The sequence below is a fragment of the Hemibagrus wyckioides genome, linkage group LG14 (assembly GCF_019097595.1).
Source record: "Hemibagrus wyckioides isolate EC202008001 linkage group LG14, SWU_Hwy_1.0, whole genome shotgun sequence".
NCBI classification, from domain to species: domain Eukaryota; kingdom Metazoa; phylum Chordata; class Actinopteri; order Siluriformes; family Bagridae; genus Hemibagrus; species Hemibagrus wyckioides.
The window spans coordinates 8,858,554-8,879,070 of NC_080723.1; the positions used below are offsets into that span (position 1 = coordinate 8,858,554).

At 40.0% G+C, this 20,517-nt stretch overlaps 1 protein-coding gene across 2 annotated transcripts; it reads left to right on the plus strand.

Moving 5' to 3' along the window:
* Positions 1-784: 784 nt before the first annotated feature.
* gas2l3 (growth arrest-specific 2 like 3) lies at positions 785-16,778 on the plus strand. Of its 2 annotated transcripts, none has more exons than XM_058408594.1 (9): positions 785-985; positions 6,039-6,094; positions 8,591-8,768; positions 10,074-10,192; positions 10,297-10,438; positions 11,619-11,682; positions 13,178-13,316; positions 13,557-13,661; positions 14,545-16,778. In XM_058408594.1, the coding sequence occupies exons 2-9, from the start codon at positions 6,071-6,073 to the stop codon at positions 15,715-15,717; spliced, it is 1,944 nt and encodes a 647-aa protein (XP_058264577.1). In that variant the 5' UTR covers positions 785-985; positions 6,039-6,070; the 3' UTR covers positions 15,718-16,778. The 2 variants fall into 2 exon arrangements, with proteins under 2 accessions (XP_058264577.1, XP_058264578.1); XM_058408595.1 differs by lacking the exon at positions 785-985 and adding an exon at positions 5,225-5,385.
* The last annotated feature ends 3,739 nt before the right edge of the window (positions 16,779-20,517 follow it).

Consider the following 20,517-nt stretch of genomic DNA (forward strand, 5'->3'; position numbering starts at 1 on the left):
AGTTGAGGGTGGACTTAAAATGCTATGGGGAGCATCTATAAGATAACGAACAGGGCTGAAAGGCAGTTTTCCAAGCATGTTTCCTAATCCATGTAATACTTTTGTCCTGAAGCCATGGCTTAAACTATTATTTTCTGCACATTAATAATCGGAAATAATCTGCATTTCCCATGTTATTTGCACACCTTTAAACTATAGGCTAGATAAACAGCCCTATATTTACATAGTTTATAGCAGCTACAGGATATGGCCAAAAGTCTGTGGACCCTTGACCATCATACCCATATGATGGTCAATGAACATTCCATTCCAAATTTTGAGGATTAGTTTCATTCAGCTAAGAGCATTAGTGAGATCGGACACTGATGTAAGAATGAGGGGGTCTGGGGTTCAGTCTGTGTTCCAGTTTATTCCAATGGTGTTTGAGCCTCTTAGCTTTAGTGAGGGAAAATTGAATTGAATGCTACGAATAAAAAAAGACAATTGTGTGCTTCTAATTGTTGTAACGATTTGGGGGAAGAACCACATGTGGGTGCGATGGTCATTGGTGCACAAACCTTTGACCTTTTAATGTATTTGGAGATTTATTACTTCACCATTGTTACGTTGTTTAGTCTTTAGTCTAGAACTTTAACTGTAGGTGTTGTCATGGCACTCTAGCGCGTCTAGCGCGCGCTCCCGTCCACATGCATCGTTTCCCCGCCCCCTTTCCCGCAATCTGCGCTGTGATTGGATGTTTCGAACAGCATTTCCTACTCAATTGAACATTCCAGACACGCGGATTACAAACGTTTTCCTGAAGATGCCGAGCTGAAGAGTGTGTGTGGCTGTGTGGCTGTGTGTGTGTGAGAGAGAGAGAGAGAGGTGTATATGTGTCGCTGTATATATATATGTATATATATCCACGCCCGAGATTCTGTGGACTACAGGAACTGTGTGGCTCGGATTTCACACATATTTTGAAATTCCTGATCTTATAGCGCTGGTAAGTTGGTGTGTGTCTTGGTTGTGGTGTGTGTGTGTGTGTGTCTTGGTTGTGGTGTGTGTGTGTGTGTGTGTGTGTGTGTGTGTTTATTTTTTTTCCATTTCAGGCTGAGTCATGATCCTGTCGAAAGCAATTCCTGCTCTTTAACTGAAGAGTAATTGCAATAACACTGCTGTTATTCTGCTTACTCAAGTTTCTTAACACTAAAATCCTTGTTTGTTTGTTTGTTTGTTTGTTTGTTTTTGTTAGGAAGTTTTGCAGCCTGTTAAGAACAAACGTTTCTGGGGTCACCTACCATCCTACTATAGCCTGATTTACATCTTGACACGTATTACCTAATTTTATTACACGTGCACCCCCAAGCTTGTCTTAATTCAATCCTTCATCATCTTACCCAGTCCTCTGTCTGTGTGTGTGTCTGTGTGTGTGTCTGTGTGTGTGTGTGTCTGTGTGTGTGTGTCTGTGTGTGTGTCTGTGTGTGTGTCTGTGTGTGTGTCTGTGTGTGTGTCTGTGTGTGTGTCTGTGTGTGTGTGTCTGTGTGTGTATACAAACAAACAAGCTTGGCCTGATGTCATGTCATAAATTGGATTTAATTAGGTATTAATTGTGTTGCATGTGATTATACAGTGATAAACATTGTCCTTACTTCCAGGATGTAAAATTTTCATATTGTTGCATTTCCAGGAAAACAGTATTTCAGATGGTCTTAGTAACCTATAGCATGTCTTTAGTCCATCTTCTCCACAGCCATCACTGCCATGCCAGCAAAAGTGGCCTAAACCTAGAATCTCATTGTTTTTGTAGTAAAAGGTCGAGGTTCTTCGGGTTCCTGCTTCCTTTCCCAGAGGAGGACCGAAGAGCAGGTGTTTCCCTTTACAGTGACATCGTAGGACTGATTTATTTAAGCTATACAAAGCGTTTTGAAGACTCTTTTAGAGACACTTACATTTCTCAATCGTTGTGATTTGCTATAATAAATAATGTACAAGTATTATGCTTGATTTGTTTTTCTAATGAGAGAACAATCTGTCAAGTGAAATGTGATGGGGCACAGGGGAGGTGTCTTAACTGAGGAGAAACCCCATTGTGAATGAAGGGAAGGCTTGATGATGTCCCTGCCATATGCGTCGCTGTCTGCGTGGTGATTATCAAGCTTGGATTACGCTTTGTTTATTAATGATGCACCAGCTGATATCTGGTGCAGAGGGGTGCCAACAATAGATAAAGAGCTACTTCTGGTTTATTGAGTAGATCATTTTACTTATTCGTTTTGTGACAGAGGATAAACAAAACGTTGCCAAGGTGACGGTTTCTGTTTGCTTTTTGCCACCAAGTCCTTGATAGCCGGCCTTCGTTTTCTGTTCTCGTCTCGTCTCTTGCCGTCTCTGTGGGATTTTCCTGTGAGACTGGAGTAAGAACGTCCAAACCCCAATGATCCCGGTGAATCTGAACTATTTGACCTCGTCCTTGTTTCTCTGTTTGTCGCGCTGCCTTGCTGGTTGGTGTAGAAAACCCCACTTGTGCTGCAGATCAGATCTGCTGTTGTTCGACTTCCACACATTACAACCTTGAGCTGTAGCACAGTGTTGTCATGGTGTGATCTAAGCATTAGGCCTAGACTTAATTCATCTGTAGTGGATTATTTTAATATAACCATGTGGTCTGGAAAGTTGGAAAGTGTTATTCTACTTTCAGCACAGCATTATGCCAATGATTGATATATTGAATTCTTTAATTTGTAAACGGTTTACAGTGAAGATTTAATGTTAATGGGACATGCGAGTCTTATGCTATAGCAATGATGAACAGTTATTTTCTTAGCAGCATCTCTCTCTCTCTCTTTCTCTATCACTATATAACAACTATATAAAAACATAGTTGTTTTTATAAATGGTAGTCATTTTTACATAGAAACCAGGAATTTCTGTTAAGAAAACTGTTACAAAGCACCTGCACTCAAGACTCCTTCCATAAATATGAAATATAAATGTATTTTAATGAGACATACATTACAGCCGGAAACACTGCCATGCTGTTAGATACAAATAATGTAAATTCTCCAATTTTCCCAAAGCTGACCATTCAGATTTGAGAATTTGCACCACAATTTAAAGCTGCTTATTAATCCTGAGTATCCATGTGCATGTCTTTAGTTCATAGTACTAGTTTTAAACAATGGAGCAAAGGTTTCTACCTAAAACATCTGTTTAGATCGTCTGATGGTCTGTGTGCGAGGCCAAGGCGCCTCAGCTGTTCTGTATGGATTATCATTACTGAGCTCGAGGTTCTCTGGACGGCAGCTGAGTCCCCGTTTAATTGGACTGTAAAGAGAGGGTTTTTTCCTAGAGGACATGGGGTGGAGGTGGGCTCCTGGAGGACACTATTCAACATTGATCTCATACACACTAATTACGGATGTGCGTGTGTGCGTTCGGGGATTCTAATGAAAGTAACAGACAGGTCAATTAAACACACACACATGCACAAACACACATACAAACAGAGGCACATCTATCAACAAAGGACTACAATGAGGAAGGAGGAGGTGTCCCCTCTGTGGGTAATTGAAGAGATGTAGGGTGGGGGTTGATGTTTTGGACCTGTGTTTGAGCCACCGGTGCGTGCACATGTACCACATCCTTGCTGGGTGACGTGAATGCGCTGGTGGCCCTCGTCTGCAGCACTGATCCTCTTAGGCGATTATGAGGATGACCCGGATGTCATCCTATGCTCACTCTCTTACCCTGGTGTCTGAGCATTTAATTAAAATCCCGAATCCGGACAGTAACGTGTTTAGCCCTTCATTATTGTAGGATTATGATATTAACACTCGTGATGTTAGCACAGTCGTGTGCTTGGGTGCATTTGTTCAGTATATGTCGAGGAATGAATAGTTGCATTTGTTTTTATGTATGTATGTATGTATGTATGTATGTATGTATGTATGTATGTATTTAATTTTTTTTACATATTTAAGGTACACAAATCGGATTTATTTTCCTTAACAGGAAATTTTACTCCAGAGTTAATAAAAGGATGCTGTAACACAGCTGTGCTTTCTGCCAGATGCTGCGTCCGTTACTGACAGAAACTTTCCGCTTGTCGTGAGCTCTGGCTCTAGGCTGGAGCTTGGCATTACTCTGTGCACAAGTCATGGCACGCTGCTGAGGGAGAGGAATGTGTGCGAGTCCTCTTGAGAATGTGGCAGTGCCCTGCCCAAAGCATCGGGTCAGGGCCTGGCCTTTGTGTTGTAAGGCCCCCTCTCAGCTGCCACATAAAACATCGCTTGTGTTTTTCACTATTTTCCTCTTTCTTTCCCTCTGTTCCATGGCTGTTTGACATTTAGTGGGCTTCAAGCTCAACGCCAACCCTGTAGCTTGAAAAGTTTCTTTCTTTCTTTCTTTCTTTCTTTCTTTCTTTCTTTCTTTCTTTCTTTCTTTCTTTCTTTCTTTCTGTCTTTCTGTCTTTCTGTCTTTCTTTCTTTCTTTCTTTCTTTCTTTCTTTCTTTCTTTCTTTCTGTCTTTCTGTCTTTCTGTCTTTCTGTCTGTCTGTCTGTCTTAAACTTAATTTAATCTTTCCATTAAGAGAACCTCAGTCAGCCCAGGATGCTCTGTTAGGAGGCCTAATGCTGCCTCTTACCTCAGTAGTGGACAGGTCAGTTTCTACCTCTGTGGTTTGAGGAGATATAAAGCTGGGCAAAATCCATGGATGTCTTTATGTTCATCTGTTTATTAGCAACATGAGGGATCTCGCTCCGGTTTGTGCAGAGCGTCTGAGCTGAGGAGGCTTTACTTTGGCTTTCCCTAGTCCAAGTTACATTATTAACTTTAGTCTATTGATGTGAAAAAGCACCTTCCGTGCATGTCTGTGTGTGTGTTTGAGTATGTGTGTGACAGAGTGTGTGAGTGTGTTAGAGAAAGAGTGAGCAAGTGTGTGAGTGTGTTAGAGAGAGAATGTGTGAGTGTGTTAGAGAGAGAGAGAGAGAGAGAGAGAGAGAGAGAATGTGTGAGTGTGTTAGAGAGATAAAGTGTGTGTGTGTACTAGAGAGTGTGTATGTGAGTGTGTTACAGAGAGGGGTGTAACAATAGGATTTTTAGTAAACACTCGGCCAGCATCTGTGGTTTAGTTCTGCGTCTGAGCGGAGGCACTTCATTATCCAGTCCCCAGGCTGTTACCCCTCCTTCATGACTCCCCCCCCCCCCCCCCACACACACACACACACACACATCACTCCTCCCCTCTGCTCTGTGGCTGTATTGCACAGTGACAGTTTAGTTATCATCTGTGTGGAATACAGAACTGATATTATCTCCGGATCGTTAAATGAGCCGTCGGGTCTTTAACTCGTCTTCACTTGTCTCACTGACTGTGGAACAGAGGCTTTTGTTTGTGCCACTCAGGTGAGCCTGTGCTCTGCTCTGACCTCAGGATTTATAATTTTTTTTTAAAAAAAAATAAGGGAAATGAGGGATAACTTGCATCAGGGTTGAAAGGGGTGTGAATTTCCTCTTCATTAGTTAGACTCATGTTGTGATTGTAGCAGTAGATAAATAACAGTTCACCAGTTCTGGTGTGTGTGTGTGTGTGTGTGTGTGTGTGTGTGTGTGTGTGTGTGTGTGTGTTATGCGCACACATGTCCTGCTTTGTTTCCTCAGCTGTGCTGATGTTGACTGAACTGTCCTGATCCACAGGGAAGATGTAGCTCGAATTGTTACTCTTCTTCCTTCGAGGCTCGTCGCATGATTTATTCTCACACACGAAGAATCAGAGTTTAGCTCCACAGAAGAACCGATTCAGACACCGATAAGACTAGTTACCTAAGTAGCAAATATTTAATGGATGTTTTGTGGTTAGTGAAGTAATGTTGGATACTGGATTGTTTGTGTGAATACTGAAGAGCGACAGTGTGTGTGAACAGATTCTGTACACATGAGAGGGGTCGGGTGGGTGCACTGAACTCTGATCTCCTCTCTCTTGCTCTCTCTCGCTCTCTCTCTCTCTCCCTCTCCACATCTATTTCCCCCACACACACGACTCTTGTGCTGTGTTTCAGACCGGAGCAGTGAAGCGGTCTTCATCGCAGCAATGGCCGTGCAAGCTAGCCTGCAGGTAAGAGCTGACTTTCTCAAACTTTATTTGCACAAATCACACAATACATTCTTGAGGTGTACACCTAGTACATCTAATGTTTTATGATATAAGGACTAAAAACAAGCAAAGTGGGGGGAAAAACACAGGAATGAACAGAACCAGCATTATGACTATTAGTTTAATGACCCAGTAATCAGGAGGTTTATGATGAATCGCATGTGTTCAGTAAACATCTATAACTGTTCATTTTATTTCACTTTGAATCCAGTGCACATTCTCAGGTCCTTTCCCAGGTCCTCACAGAAAATAATATAATAACAGATCCTGACTGGCATCCCAGTGCTGAAGCTGTCACTTCCAAAACAAGAGCAAAGTACACAACACAATCCGCACTGTTTTAGATTAACACAGAGACCCGGACAGGAATAAGTCTGTGGTTGTGTAACTCCATAAATCCGTGGAAGCCATTGTTCCTGTGACATTGTTCTGTTGAAGACGATGAAATAGTTTTATATGTGTGAGAAACGGCATGTGCACAGATGAAACATTCATATTGGCCACTTAAAAATGTAATGAATGCAGTGCACTTGAGTAATTAGGACGATTCATTCAGTCTGTATTGAAGTATTTGGTTTAGTGTATAGTTACACGTGGTACTGTGTTTTGTGAGCACACGTAATCGCTAACACTAGCGTAAAGCAGGGTGAAGCTCAGTACTCTTGGACAAATTAATGTAAAACTATTCCAGATTCTGGTTCTTGGGTTTCATAGAACTAACGAACTAAACCGACTCCCTTTGAAAGGAATCTGAATAGTTTCACTCTTTACAAACAAACGAGAGCAAATTACAGCTTCAGGTTTCCAGCGAAACTTTCCAAATGCCCCAATTGTTTTATGATACTCCTGCCCGTAAGACAACCACGGATTTGTTGTGCAGGTACAACACACCTGCTTCGAGGGCCGCTGGTGCACCGGGGATGTCTGAAAGCAGCTCCAGTTTCACAGTTGAGAGTTTGTTTGAATAGTGTGATGGAGTTTGTATTGGAGTAAGTGAGCGAAGCTCAGCCCACGTGTTGTGACTCGGAGTCATCAGTGTGATGTAATCATGGGGGGAGAAACAGTGCGTATCTGGGTTTATTAATAAAAATGCTGAATGACTTAATCAGGCTCGCTGATCTGTCACATCGCTGATCTGTTGCACTCCTGGTCATGTGGTCATCTGCTGTATCTGTCTGTAAGACTCTGGTAGCACAAAATGAAGGTTTTGAGGCCATTACTATAGATATGTTAACACTGAGGTTTGCATTTAGAAGATTTTTGCACTCAAAATTTTCTGTCATCAACAACGGATCAACAGCTTTGATGACATCATCCTGCACTTCAGCTTCTCATCAGATTTTCTGCCCTCTGATGTGCTGGGTTCACTTACATAACCTGCTGATGGTGTGCAGAGAGAGAGAGAGGGAGACAGAGAGAGGGGGGGGGTAGTGGTGTATTTTCTCTCTCTCTCTCTCTCTCTCTCTCTCTCTCTCTCTCTCTCTGTATTCTTCTTCCTGGCATCAAACCAGTGTTGACAGCTCAGGGAGGAAGAGCGGTCCCACGCTGCTCAGCTCCAGCACAAGTTTCCAGCTTGACCTTACTGGGAATCCCCGATTAGACTCTTCTTACAAAAGCCTTTTTTTTTTCTTTTCTTTTTTTTTACTCACTTATGAATCATCATGGTTTGCAGTGACTCAAGCAGCTGATGGGTTTTATTTTTGGCAAATTCAAAACATTTGCTTCACTAGCAAGGAAGGGTGCAGACTTAAAAAAAAAAAAAAAAAAAAAGATAGCTTAGACCATGGCTTCGCTCTCTTTCTGTCTCTCTTCCTCTTTGTCTCATGTTTTCCTCTCTTTGTTACTCTCTCTCTCCTTTTATTATTATTATTATTATTATTATTATTATTATTATAATTATGTTATTGTTACACATTCACAGACTCAAAATCTTCTAGCGATTTTGTATTCCTCTGCAAAGCTCAATTTTCACAACCAAGGCCCATGCTTTTACCGTGCTCTAGAGCGGACAGAGAGAACACAAAAACATTTCTTTTTCCAAATATCCCCTCCAAGCACTGGAATCTTTATAGACCGAACACCCCATAATTGCCACCATCCGAGCTGAAGTCAACTCTTTACAGAAACCATATCAGTCTGGAAATGTAGATCTCAAACCAATAATCTTGTATGTTTCCAAAAATAAAAATAAAACATAATCAAATGATACACATAAGATGCTGTATCGGACACTGAAGATCCTCTGTAATGTTGAGTTAATATACTAATGAACTATCCTGCTCTTAACAACACCAGACAAAACAGCAGAAAAATTCCCAGAATTCTTTTTAAATATTAAAGTGAAGGACTGTATATAGATTTTGTGGTGCTGTGTGCTGACATGGTGTTAAAAGAACAAAATAATCAAATATCTTATTATAAAATATCTTATTTTCTTTTTTTTCTTTTTAAACACAGGCTTGGTTTGGAGAGAAGTTCGAGTCCCCGGTGCAGACCCCACGCTCACCTCTCACTTCACGTCACGGCCCTGGCCTCACAGACGTTTTCCAGTATGACCAGTGGCTTGCTGTTCGACACGAAGCTACACTTTTCCCCATGCAGGAAGACCTTGCCATCTGGCTCACAGACCTCCTCGGTAAGTCTGAAAGCATTCAGGACAGTGGTCTAGTCACAGGTTCAACAGCCTTCAGGTGAATAACTGAGTATAGAGTACAAGATGCGGTGTGTAGATACAGACACACAGAAAGACGACGTCTTCGAGCAGAACTTATCACGGAGGGATACGGTGTGGGAAACGAGCTGAACAATAGGCAAGCCGATCTGTCCTTAAGAGCTGTATGGAGAAGACTGAACATAATGGAGGGAGTTCCCGTTCAGCATAATCACCTTAACATGCCTGTCAGATACGACTCCGTACCTTTTTTTTTTTTTTTTTAAGTTCCTCCAACAAAGAAGCCGTTCCACTGCAGTAGACAAAATGACGTGATGCTGGAAGTCTTGCAGGAAGTGTGTTCTGTTTATGGTGTGATGATGAATCACACAGCTATTTGTTGTTCAGCTCAGTTTGTAGATGTGTGTGAAATAAGTTTAGTAGTAAAACTCAGTTCAGCATTCAGTATTTGTTAGTTGAGTGACAATATAGGAGGTTTATTTTTTTGCTTTTATTTAAAGCTACACACACAGAACATGCTGCTAAAGCAAGCGCTCTTTACTTTTCACCAACAAGGAGTTGGTTTTCGATGTCCTGCTTCATGATGTGCCTTTTATTTGCTGAAGGCAAAACTGACGTCTGAAGCAGCCAAATATTAAGCAAGCATAATATCACCAATTATTGTAAAGTATTAAACATGACACTGAGCGCCCTTCATAAATATTATAATCTGATGTTAAATATTTACTTGTATCAAGTTTGTCATGTCGATCATACACTTGTAGACTTTATTTCACCTTCATGAACTCAAAATATTCTCCAGTTATTTGGACAGAAAGTACGAAGGTGTGAGATTATGGGAAAGACTTCCAGGATGTGTCTATTAATATCAGAAAATTTATACCACCTCCCCGGATCATTCTACATTTACATGTCCACTGACGTCTCCCTCATTTTACTACAGAGAAAAAGAAGCTCTTAGCAGAGTTCCTAACAGTTTGCAGCTCTGAATTTATAGTATTTATATAATGAGTGATAAACATATCTGGGTATTGTAGCTACTTAATATTGTGTATTACGTGTAATACGTGACGCTGATGTTTCACTAATTTTGTGGAGTGTATTGAGTGTCCCTTTTGTTGTGAGTAACACAAGCAGTGGTTCGGCTTACATATCTTAGATGAACCTTTGGAGGAAGTGTTGGTGGAAATTGGTAAATGACTGGGGGTTAAAAGCAAAAATGCTGTAAAGTCATACCTAAATGTCTAATATGATTTGTATCTCTGTTAGGTGAAGAGATCAAGGCAGAGCACTTCATGGAGGAGTTGAATAACGGTGTCAAGCTGTGTCGACTTGCTGAAATCCTGCAGAGCAAAATTCCCAAGGACTGTCTCCTGGACAAGAGTCGGGTCAGTGAGCGCAGAGTGCCACGTGAACGTCGCCATTATTTGTTTACCAAGTTGTCTAATTTGCCTACTTTCTTTTTTCTTTTTAATTATTATTATTTTACCAGAGGTTTCCTATGAAGAAAGTGGCATTTAAGAAAACTGCTTCTCCAGGATCATTTTTCGCCCGGGACAACACGGCGAACTTCCTGTCCTGGTGCCGTCAAATCGGAGTAGATGAGACGTATTTGTTCGAGTCAGAAGGCTTGGGTAAGGATGCAAAAAAAAAAAAAAAAAAAGAGAGAGAGAGAGAGAAACCTATTGACTGCGAATAGAATAGAAGCCTTTATTTGTCACATATAAATTACAGCACAGTAAAATTCTTTCTTCACATATCCCAACTATGGAAGTTGGGGGTCAGAGCACAGGGTCAGCCATGATACAGGGATAAAGCCTTTGCTCAGGGGCCCAACGGCGGCAGCTTGCCAGTGCTGGGGCTTGAACCCTGATCTTCTGATCAACAACGATTCAAATGTTTAGGAGCTTATGAGAGCCACATTTTCATGTGCTCCATGTGGTTCCAATGTCTGATTTTTAATGTGGTGGTGGGGGGATTCTTTTTCTGCAAGTGGTAAGATCAAGAGAAAACTGGTGCAAAGGCATAGAGCTCTGTCTAAACAGAGCTACTCTTACACATGGACAGCCTGAAGATGCAACCTTGAAGCAAACTATCTTTAGCAAAATAAACTTCGTTAGAATGAATTTCCCCGGAGATTATTTATATTTACGCTCTCTGGTGTTCTCTTTTTGAGACTGGTTCCTCTCAAGGTTTCTTCCTGATATTGCCCCCTTGCCACAGTCGCTTTTGCCTTGTTCTTTAGAGATACATTTAATAACGTATGAATTTATTATTTGTATCCTGAATTTATTTATAGATTTCTGTAAAGGTGCTTTGTGTGTGACCGTGTCCACTACTACTGTACTGAACTATCGCCACTACTGCCTCTGAAAGTCTATTTTACCGTTGTCATTTCAGCTCTGTGAGCGTTACCTTATATGGAGTTGTGTGGGTGTCACAAAATGCAAATCAGCTGTGCTTCTGCTTGGTGATTGGCATTTATCAACAATATGGTTCAGTTTGGTTTGCACAAACGTTTACACACAACACTAAAAGAATAAGAAAACATGATACTATTTGAAGGAATGATTTAGAAAATGTATAATTTATCTATCAATATAAAGTAGATAAATGTGAGACTTCTGGACATGGTTTACTAACAGATCTGACCAACAACTTTTCAGTTTTTTGAGATGAAGACCTCTAGCTAATCAGTTCTTAATTATAAATACAGAATTTGACCTATTATTCCATGTGCTCAATATGGTCATGTTGGTGAGTAACTGGAACATTTACGGAAATCTGTATTTGTTTTTTTTTTTTTCCTTTTAGTTCTACACAAGAACCCTCGGCAAGTGTGCCTGTGTTTGTTGGAGCTTGGACGCATTATCTCCAAGTGAGTAAATCATTTTAAGGCTTGTAAAAATGTAAACTCTCATCACGTTTAACTTTCAGTTTTTTAAGTTCAGCGTCAGACAAATATGTCTGCATGATGATTGATTTCAAGCTAATACATGTATCCAGAAACTTTTCATTAATAATTCATGACTTCCTGTTTCCCTGGGGTATAAATATGACATGACACAGAGGCCTATTTCTCTTGTCCACTCTTCTCATGGGAAAGACAAGAGAACACCCCATTCAAGTAAGGCAGATGTGTATCGACCTTCATAAGTCAAGCAATGGCTACAAGAAAATAGCCACTTGCCCATATCTACAGTTAAAGGAATCATTAAGAAGTTTAAAACAACTGGAACAATGACAAACAAGGCTGGATGAGGACCGATGTGTATCTTGCCACCAGGCACAGTGAGGAGTATGGTAAGAGAAGTAAAAAAAAAAAATCTCCAAAGCTCACTGTTAGAGAATTGCATCAAAGAGTGGCATCTTGGGGTCACATAGTCTCCATAACCATCAGACACTATCTACATGCCAATAAGCTGTTTGGGAAGCATGAAAGGGAAAAGCCTTTTCTCACCTACAATCACAAACATAAACGTCTGGAGTTTGCTAAGCGGTACTGGGACCGTATGCTTTTATCAGATGAGAATAAGAGAGAGCTTTTTGGCAACAAACACTCTAAGTGGGTCTGGCGTTAAACAAAAGATGAGTATGTGGAAAAGCACCTCATGCCCACTGTGAAGTATAGTGGAGGATCTTTGATGCTGTGGGCCTGTTTCTCTTCCAAAGGCCCTGGGAACCTTGTTAGAGTGCATGGCATCATGAACTCTTTGAAATACCAGGACATTTTAAATCAAAACCTGATGGCCTCTCTCAGAAAGCTGAAGATGGGTCATCACTGGGTCTTTCAGCAGGATAATGACCCAAACCGTGGCAATATCTACACAAAAATGGTTTAGCAGACACAAAATCTAGCTCCTCCCATAGCCATCTTAGTCCCCAGACCTCAACCCATTTGAAAATGTGTGTTGGGAGAGCTGAAGAGGAGAATGCATAAGAGAGGACCCAGAACTCTGGATGATCTAGAAAGATTGTGCAAAGAGGAATGGTCAGCAGAGATCCCTCTCTCTGTATTCTTCAATCTTATGAAATGTTACAGGAGGAGATTAAGTGCTATCTTGTTGGCAAAAAGGGGGCATTTCTTAATGTGGGATATTTTTTCCACTGAATAATTGTATTTCAATTAAAGTATAAATTTTTCTCTTTTTTCTTTTGCATTGTGGTTCTATATTGTTTAAAAAAAAAAAGAATTTATTAAAAGCCTAAGAACACATCTTAACCAGGAGTGCCAATAATTGTGGAGGGCGCTGTAAATAAAACTTGTATTTAAGCTAATTTTTTTTTTCTGTTCATGTTGTGAGCAGCCAACAGACTTTAGTCGAATGCTAACCTTTTTACAAGTTTCTTAAGTTTTTCTTGCTGCTTGTTAGGTACGGAGTTGAACCCCCCGTATTGGTGAAGCTGGAGAAGGAGATTGAGTTGGAAGAATCTCTGCTGATGGCAGGGGATCCTGCTCCTCCCATCAAAACCTTTACCGTATGCTGCCAACATGGAGGCCTCCATCATGCTGTGAGTAGTCACTATGGGGATGGAGCAGATGTTTAACTTCTTAATGCGACCCAAACAACACTAAGAGTTTCAGAAATCACCCTGAATCATGATCACTTGACTGTGATTTGATTTGGATTACAAGGCTGTAAGGCTTGAAAAGAGAGAGGGGAAAAAAAATATATATATATATTTCTTGTGTTTTTGGGTGTGTAAACCTTCTCACTATGTATCCTGACTTTTGACACTTTCTTTCCACAGGACTCTGACTCAGATGACCCACCCTGTAATTGCTCACAGAGGTTTTCTATCGAGTATCTGGCAGAGGGACGTTACAGGCTGGGCGAAAAGATCCTCTTCATTCGGGTGAGACTTGCTCAGGGGATTGATTATGTGTCAGTATAAGAGCAGAACCTAATGGCTGAAATTGCATAAATGAGTCATGGAAAAGACTAAATGGGGAGTGACAGTATTGTATAAATGTTTGAATTGTATTGCCTTAAGCATGTTTATATGGTTAACATTAAAGCTAGTGTGCTTGAACTCACCATTAAGACCTTATGTTAATCTTATAAGTATTAATAATTCTGGTATCTGTTTATGTAAGAGTTTGTTGGAGATCTTGTTCACAGCCGTAGTCACTCTTTGACTGTTCATGGGTTAGTCAGTAAACTTCAAATCCCAGTCTCACAACCACTGCTAGTTTCATCTTTGGTACATGCTTTGTCCTGGTCAGCGAAGCACAGGATCCAGAGATTATTTCAGGAACACTGGGCCCAAGAGGGAATGCACCATGCACACACATACAATCACATACTCGGTCATACCTACAGGCAATGTAGAACATCCAAGGCTTGTTTATGGGTTATCCTGGTTGTTTCCTGTGTTTCAGATTAGTAATTTTATTAAGATGAACTTTTGCCCAAATCTGAAGTTTTCTGAGGTGTTCTTTAGAGGATGTACATTGACAATCCTGACACGCCTTTTGGTCCCTGCTGCTAAAAAACCATCCATAGATCATGATGCTGCCACCATTTTGCTTCACTGTAGAGATGTTGGCTGTTTAGCTTTTTTGAAAAGTTAGGATTTTTTTTTTTTTTTGTAAATAATTCCTATTATTTTGGAATAATTGGCTTACTGAAGGTCATGTTTAGATGATATACAAGTTAAGCTGCTTAAACTTTATAATTATTTTGTTTTGTAATATTCTCTTTCTCTGTCTCTCTTTCACACACACACGCTTTTCCAGATGCTGCATGGGAAGCATGTGATGGTGCGTGTGGGTGGGGGATGGGACACACTAAAGGGTTTCCTGATGAAGAATGACCCTGATCGCGTGCTCCAGTTCACCACTCTTGAGCAGAAGATTCTGGCATTTCAGAAAGGCCTGTCCGTCCCAGACTCGGTCCTCAGCACACAGACCACCCAGCCGCCCACCATGGACCCTCTCGCTGCCGTCAACCTTCTCTCATCCTCCTCAACCTCTTCCTCCTCAACTTCTGTGCCACCCAGCAAACCTAGCACACCCGCCTCTGGCTCAGTTACACCACGAGGCGTGGCCCAGTCTCCAGTCTGCACCCCCTCCCTTTTAAGGAAAGCAGCAGCTCCGAAAAAGAAACTTCAAATGCCCAGTGTCTCGCCTAAGACAACTGCGCTCTCCTCTAACACTACAAAAAAGGTTCCTTTACTCAAACCTTCACCACCAGTTTCCCAGAAATCGCCTGTTGTCCTCTCCGACCGGAAGCAGCGCCCACGTGGCGCTCCCTCTCAGCCACGTAGTCCCGTGTGCCCAGAGCCCACCTGCAAACAAGCCAAGCCGTCTTCCACCCCGGTCAGAAGCGCTTCTTCTCAGCGAGATGGCCGGCCACCTCGAGCGCCTCATCACACTCGTCTCGCCCCGAGACGCCCCTCCTCCCCCGCAGCCGCACGTCTGCAAATGGACACAAAAAAGGGCCGCCCCATTTCTCCTCGACCAGCAGGCTTAGCAAGGACTCCTAAAGTGACCAAGCCCTCGGTAGCAAAGGTTTCACAAGAGCCCAAACCTCCAGTGGCAAAAACACAGCGAGAGGTCAGACCCTCCCCAGTTAATAACAAACCCAGAGTTCAAATCTCAACTCCATCTTCCCAAGTATCTAAAGTTTCTCACCCCTCCAGGACCAAAAACCCAGGAGGAACATCTGCTACAGGGACCAGAGCTCCACAGACTGCTCAGACACCCAGCACAAAATCCACACACACTACAGACAAAAAAGCCCAAACCAACAGCAACAGTAGCAATAGGCCTCTGAAAACGAACTCTGCTCAGGTCAGAACGGTTAAACCAACACCCAGTGCAGCCCAAAAGAAACCAACAAACCGAACTGTGGCCTCTAAAAAAACAGAGGAGCCCTACTTTGAGATGAGCAGTAAGAAGAAGAGGTGAACATGCTGGCTGCTAACTTGGAGTGTTGTTTGTTTTTTTTTTTTCCCCCCTCTCTTTGGTGGTGGTGGTGGAGGTGGTGGGTTTGACTTTTTTTTTTTTCCCTTGGTGGAGCACTTTACGGTACAGGCCCAAGGCATCAGCCTCATGCTATAACAGTTTTTTAACAGCAATATTTCTTTTCACAGATGTGTGTGTTTAAAATGTTTTACATGTTTTCTAATTTATTGTGTTTATTTTTATTCATGCCATAAGGGTCATATGCAGAAAAAAAGGGTCAAGAGATAAAGGCTCTGGTCTATTTTAAGCATAAACACTAAATATCACTTAACCTCATTGTTTAACAGCAGAGAAAGTCGCGTGTTCTTAGCAGCGTAACTTTTACTCTAACCCTGAATCGCAGTAATCAAGGCATTAATTGAAACTGAGTAACACATTAGCATTCTAGATGAAATGACGCATGTTATAGATTTATACTGTTTATGGGAATATCATGGAATATCATGGATCATTTTTCGTTATGATATTCAGGAACACATCTATGTATTCATATGTATTAAGAGCAATATTAATTAACGATTTAATAGTTCATTACCTGTCTGAGGTCCCTCTTAGAAGTAGTAATTCTGTGCTAACTGGAATTTTTTTTAGCATGATGGAATATAATCTAAACACAGAAGGCTCTTGGTCAGCCAGTTGCTTAGGCTTTTTTTTTTTTTTTTGTAAATTAGGACCTACCTCCAGAAGCGCATAGAAATGACCATGTGTACTGCTGATTTCATGAAGCTCATACTGATCAAAATTAATGTCAGAATTACTGTTTTTTCTTTTTTAAATTATTAATTATTTACAGCACAAGCCAAACCTGACTTTTTTTCCCCCCTTTCCTTTCCTTTCCTTTCTATTTGTTGTCCTGTGTCCGGGTGTGAATGTTTGATTCTTTTGATTTATATATATATACATTTTTACAGCACTTTACAAGGATTATTTTAAAATGTAGACTCTTTAATGTCCTGTAAATTGTGAGTATACATTCTTTGTCTAATAAAAATATCCTTCAGTAACATGTTTCATGATTCAGTGTTTTATCCCGAAAGTAACATGCATGCTTCGAGGCAAGGAACATGCTCAGAATGGATGAGAACTCTAGTTCTGTAATGTGACCGTGGTTTTTGAATCAAAAAGTGTGTATTGAGGCATGCCTGTGTGGAGGAGGAACTCCTTGCAGATTGGTGTGTGTTGGAGTTGTCTTTATGATGGTGATTCCAGAGGCAGTGAGAATGTCAAAGATTCACACCCTAGCTGTTTGAGTCTTGTTTAATCATTTGGTTGTGGACAAATCTTCTGCTGTCCAGTTTTGGGCCTCAGATCCTTGTTCTTGGATGACTGGAATGGACCCTGATGTGGTGATCTGAATCCACCTCAAGGATTGATGTATGGCGTGTTCTGAGATGCTTTTCTGTTCACCACTGATGTAAAGAGTGATTTGAGTTACTATACACTTCCTGTTATTTGTAATCCATTCAGAGAGCACATGCTCTGTGACATCTGTTCAAGTGATGAGTGTGTGTGCGTGTCTCGGTTGTTTGACAGTAACTCAAACTACATGTCTTATTCCTGCATATTACTAAAGATACACTTTGCAATAAAGCAAATAGAGCCATCGGAGTACTTCTAATAGCTGAACAAATACACCAAGTTTAGTAATAATTTGATTCACATTTATTTAGATGTCATTTTAAGAATACATTTTGACACAAATCAGCTTTAGGATTTGGATTGTTGGTCCTTAGTAAATAAGCCAGAGGGGACAATGACAAAGATGGCCAATTGTTTTTAAAAGAATGAGCTAATGGATAAGAACATGAACATCCAGGAATAAATAAAATTGAAGCTAGAAATCAGTCCATTCTTCTGCTGTGGCATTGAGAAGCACTTCTTGTACATTTGGGCCACATAAAGATGTTTTTTTTTTTTTTTTTTTTTTTTTCATGTGCCTGATATGATCCATACACACAAAAATAAGCTATAATATGTTAACCTTTGTGTGGTCATTTTATATTTTTACTAAAAATGTTTTGCATCTGAATTTGCAGATACATTTTTAGAGAGCTGTATTTCATAACCAGTGACTGCAATAGTCTTTTGTTTATTACATTTATGTTTTGCATTTGGCAGATGCTTTTATCCAGAGCGACTTACTTTTATGTTAGTAATGCAGCATAGCAGTTGAGGGTTAAGGGCCTTGCTCAAGGGCCCAGCAGTGGCAGCTTGGTGGTGCTGGGATTTGATCTCACAACTTTCCAATCAGTAGTCCAACACCTTAACCATTACTCATGTTTCTATTGTTGTTCATCACCTGTATTTGATACTTCAGTTCAGTATGATAAACAATAATTAAAACGTTATTTTATTTCGATTTTTTTTCTAGATTTCTTTCTTTCTTATAGACACAAATTATACCTTTATCACAAAATCAAACATCACTTTCATTGATAAATGTGATCAAGTAATTGCAAACATTAAACACAAATGTTATCTATATTGTTTGGGATTGAGATAAAGGCAATATGTGTAAAGTATTGTATAGTAAGTATATATGTTTTTTTTTTTTCTGGAGGGCTTTTAAAGTTTGACCCTAAGAGTACCAAATCGTCTAAAGAGTAAACATAAAGTGTTTAAGTCAGCGTGTAGATGAACATCACTGCCATAAATGTGACAGGAGATAGGAGGTAAGTGATGATGCTGTAAATATTTTTAGACAGTATTTGATAGTTTATCCCCACAAGCGTTTCTGAAACTGTACTGCCATCTATTGCCCAGGATTTTAACTGCTTTGTTCAGTATCTGACTGATTAGCATACAATAAATGGACAATAAATATTCGAGTGATGATGGTATATATTACTCTTTAAAATACAATCAAGCTTTCCAGCATTATTGCTCTTGTTATGCATTAATTTTATCATTTCCTTATTTCACATTAATTATGAGCAGACTTACTATACTAACCTGGTATTTTTTCTAAATATAACTCCTGTTACAAATCATCAAATCATGTTTAAACTGTTTATTTATCCAGAATGCATTACAATCTTACAACAGGAAAAATACTGAGGCAGATTTTTATTGAGAAACTTTACTGAGAAAAATTGCACACCTCTGTAGGTTTTTGTGAGATAAAAAATAAGCCAAGATAAATCTTACTAGAACGTTTTTCAACTCAGTGCGAGATTACAATGTATAAAGTTTAAGTGAAAAATCTAACACATTTTTAGGGAAAAGGAAAAAAACAAACAAAAAAGCAACCTAGTATAGAAGTATGAACACCTGTAAACTAATACTATGTTGAAGCACCTTTAGATTTTATGTCACCATTTAGTGCTTTTGGGGTACGAGTCTATCAGCATCTTGACTTTTTAAACATTTTCTCTCTCTTTCTTGCAGAAACATTTGCAGCCTGCGTCAGTTCACCCCACGGATTTCAGATGGATTCATACCTTTTGAAATGATGGAGTTATCCTAAATTTTGTAATTGGTCTTATCAGATCGCAACACGTTCTTCCACATGGTTTGGGGGGAATTTCATTGAGCTTGGATGTTTTTGTGAGAAAGGGCTTTCGTCTAGCCGCCCTACCCCATAACCCAGACATGAAGAATTTGAGAAATTGTTGTCACATGCAGAGAGCAATCAGCATTTGTCAGATATTCATGCGGCTCCTTTAATCTTGCTGTAGGTTTCTTGGCAGCCTATCTGTAAGTTTGTGTCTTGTGCTTTTGTAAATTTGGAGAGACATCCTGTTCTTGGTGATGTCACTTGGTGTAACACAATTACACTTGAATGTCTGTCACTTAGGAATATTTATTCAATAAATTCTCAGCAAAGAAAAGTCACCCCTGCAATATCTTCGTCTTCTTCTATAATTAACAAATATAATTATGTTGGTGTGCAGTTAAAGTATTCTGAAGAGTTAGAGCACATCCTAATCACAAATGGACTCAAGTGCTATTAGATAAGATTAAGTACAATTCTGATTCACTTAATATCTGTACTAGATAGTACCTGAGCTGATACCTGGGTGGTTGACCTTTTTATGAACCGAACATAGATTTGTGCACACATTTTCAGATGCTGCTGCCCACAACTCACTGTCTTTAGGGATTTGTTTTATTAGCTTGCAAAAGTTTATACTTTTTCTTCGCAAAAACACATAAGACAAACTGGGTTGCAGCATATATAACAAGGATATGGAAACATGGATCATTTCGTTAATAATAATTTATGAGGATGTTCACACACGCAGTTGCTGTCCCTCTTCCATGTACAACTTTTGTTCTGAGCTTAAATCGTTATGTTTCAATCATTTCTACATACTTTATCATATTGTTTGTATTAGTAATAAATAAAAAATAATCTATTGCACCTTCATGTCATCATAGTGCTCATGGTTGTCTAGTGTTAGATCACAGTTCTGTACTGACTCTCTGGCGACATCTTCAGAAAAAAATCATTTCTTTATTTGCATCCATGATTTCATACGGGTACAATAAGATTTCTCTGTATTTCCAAGTCAGTGTTAATGTATAAACATAGGATCGATGTGTATTTAGAACAAAAATAAGCCTTGGCTCAATCACTCTCACTTGTAATGAAGTGTTTAAACATGTGATTAATGTAAATACAGCCGATCAAAATGAATGGATGAATGAATCCGAGGTGTTATATCCGGCTGGTGGTGCTGTTGGGTCGTGAATTATTTTTTAAGGGAAGCTAACAGACAACTACGTTAGATATTGATACAT

Coding starts and splice junctions, on each gene's coding strand:
- gas2l3 (XM_058408594.1), top strand. CDS start 6,071: ATGGCCGTGCAAGCTAGCCTGCAG. Junction 6,095..8,590: donor CCGTGCAAGCTAGCCTGCAG/GTAAGAGCTGAC, acceptor TTTTAAACACAG/GCTTGGTTTGGAGAGAAGTT. Junction 8,769..10,073: donor CTGGCTCACAGACCTCCTCG/GTAAGTCTGAAA, acceptor TATCTCTGTTAG/GTGAAGAGATCAAGGCAGAG.